The sequence below is a fragment of the Phytophthora infestans genome, genomic scaffold (assembly GCF_000142945.1).
Source record: "Phytophthora infestans T30-4 supercont1.74 genomic scaffold, whole genome shotgun sequence".
In the NCBI taxonomy this organism is placed as follows: Eukaryota; Oomycota; class Peronosporomycetes; order Peronosporales; family Peronosporaceae; genus Phytophthora; species Phytophthora infestans.
The window spans coordinates 132,058-133,589 of record NW_003303685.1 but is presented as its reverse complement, the minus strand read 5'-3'; the positions used below and the strand labels follow the sequence as shown (position 1 = coordinate 133,589).

The window sequence follows — 1,532 nt, the reverse complement described above, 5'->3', positions numbered from 1 at the left end:
ATGGTAGAGACCAGACAACCCCTACTCAAACACACTTTTGTCTTTAGCGACGGAAAAAACCTCCGGGTATGTTTACGGTGCTATTGGTTTTATTTTATTTGTTACCTAACGAGTACTGATGCTATTGGCAGGTTATGCAGCCATCCAACGAGACCTTCAGAACGCCATGTACAATGGCTAGCTTCATGCCGTATTTGTCACTGGAACAATTTGCTTTGCGGCAGATGGCTGCATCATCTGGAGCCGCCAAAATTGCCCTGGTTCCTGGAATGATGCCGATACATCACTGGGTTTCCGCAACACGCTTTTGGACCCCTCCTGCTGCCCGGACACCCGAATGAGCGTGGTCTCTGACTCTGCATTCCCGTGTTCAACTGAGCTGACCGGCCGCATTTTAACACAGCTAAAGGACGGAGATATTGATCGGATCTTTCCCTCTCTACGGAGTGCTGCCAGGACAGCACAGCGCTTTAACCTCCGTGCGCCAGGCTGCGGAGAGGGGAATGGGCAGCAGAGGGGAATGGGCAGCATCCAGAAGGTGTACAGTCGCCTTAACCTCCCTCTGCCCTACGATCCTGATCTCCGCGGTCTACAAATCAGCAGCATGTTTCGCTTGGCTAATTACAGGGTAAGAACCGTTGGTATTTTTTCAAATCCGAGCCACCTTCAGCGGCGAAATGGAGATGACAATTTGAACAAGAAAGTTTTGGCTGTAATAGTTGAGTTAACCGAGGCTTACATGAAATCGAACGCTACGTATGAAGGGACCTTGTTGTGATCTGTTTGATCCGGGTTTCGTCAAAGCTCTATAGCACAGCACTTCCCAAGGAGCGTCTCGCTCGTGACCATGAGCATATCTCGGCGCAAGGATGAGCGTCCTTCCAGCTAGGGTTTCTTCGTCAAGGCTACAATAATCATCGCCAGCTCTTGGGTGCGTGCACGAGCATCCTCATGGTCACGCTGAGCCCGTTCATCTCTCTCCACATTCTCCTGGAGGCGACGCTCTTCAGCCTCCTTCTTCTCGTCTCTGTAGCGCTCTTCATGGGCGAAAAATTCATCGCGGCGGCGCTTTTCTTCATCGGCACGGCGGGCATCTGCTTTCGCCTCGTTTTCCTAGCGAAGGAGAATCATCATTTCCATCATGCCCCCTCCCCCCCCCGGCTTGACGAAGCAGTCTGGATCGAGGCCATCTTCTGTTTGAGCGTGTCCGTTGCTTTTACGTGTAATAGACCCCTCCATTACATAAGTAGGTAAATTTCTTTACATATGTAGGTGCATCAGCACACGACTAGCGTGTGCTGAAATGCTGTCATGCCATTGGCTGATATATGGGGAGCCAGACCCATTATTAGCCAATTGGACTATGACGCGTATTTGAGTGGCCAGGGCTATGGCCTTCGTCCTAAAATAAAGTCAGAGTTGATTTTTCCTTAAACCTAAGACTCAGTCGTCCTATTGCGAGCTTCCTCAACACTATAGTGTAAGCAAGTAACGGAGTAAATACCTTGCCCGTTACACCTGGTAGCACTTCG

At 50.3% G+C, this 1,532-nt stretch overlaps 1 protein-coding gene across 1 annotated transcript; it reads right to left on the bottom strand.

Moving 5' to 3' along the window:
• Nucleotides 1-885: 885 nt before the first annotated feature.
• PITG_18987 (uncharacterized protein) lies at nucleotides 886-1,239 on the bottom strand (the record flags this gene model as incomplete). The annotated part of the gene is made up of 2 exons (XM_002997438.1): nucleotides 886-1,113; nucleotides 1,168-1,239. The coding sequence occupies 2 exons, from the start codon at nucleotides 1,237-1,239 to the stop codon at nucleotides 886-888; spliced, it is 300 nt and encodes a 99-aa protein (XP_002997484.1).
• Between the last annotated feature and the right edge of the window lie 293 nt (nucleotides 1,240-1,532).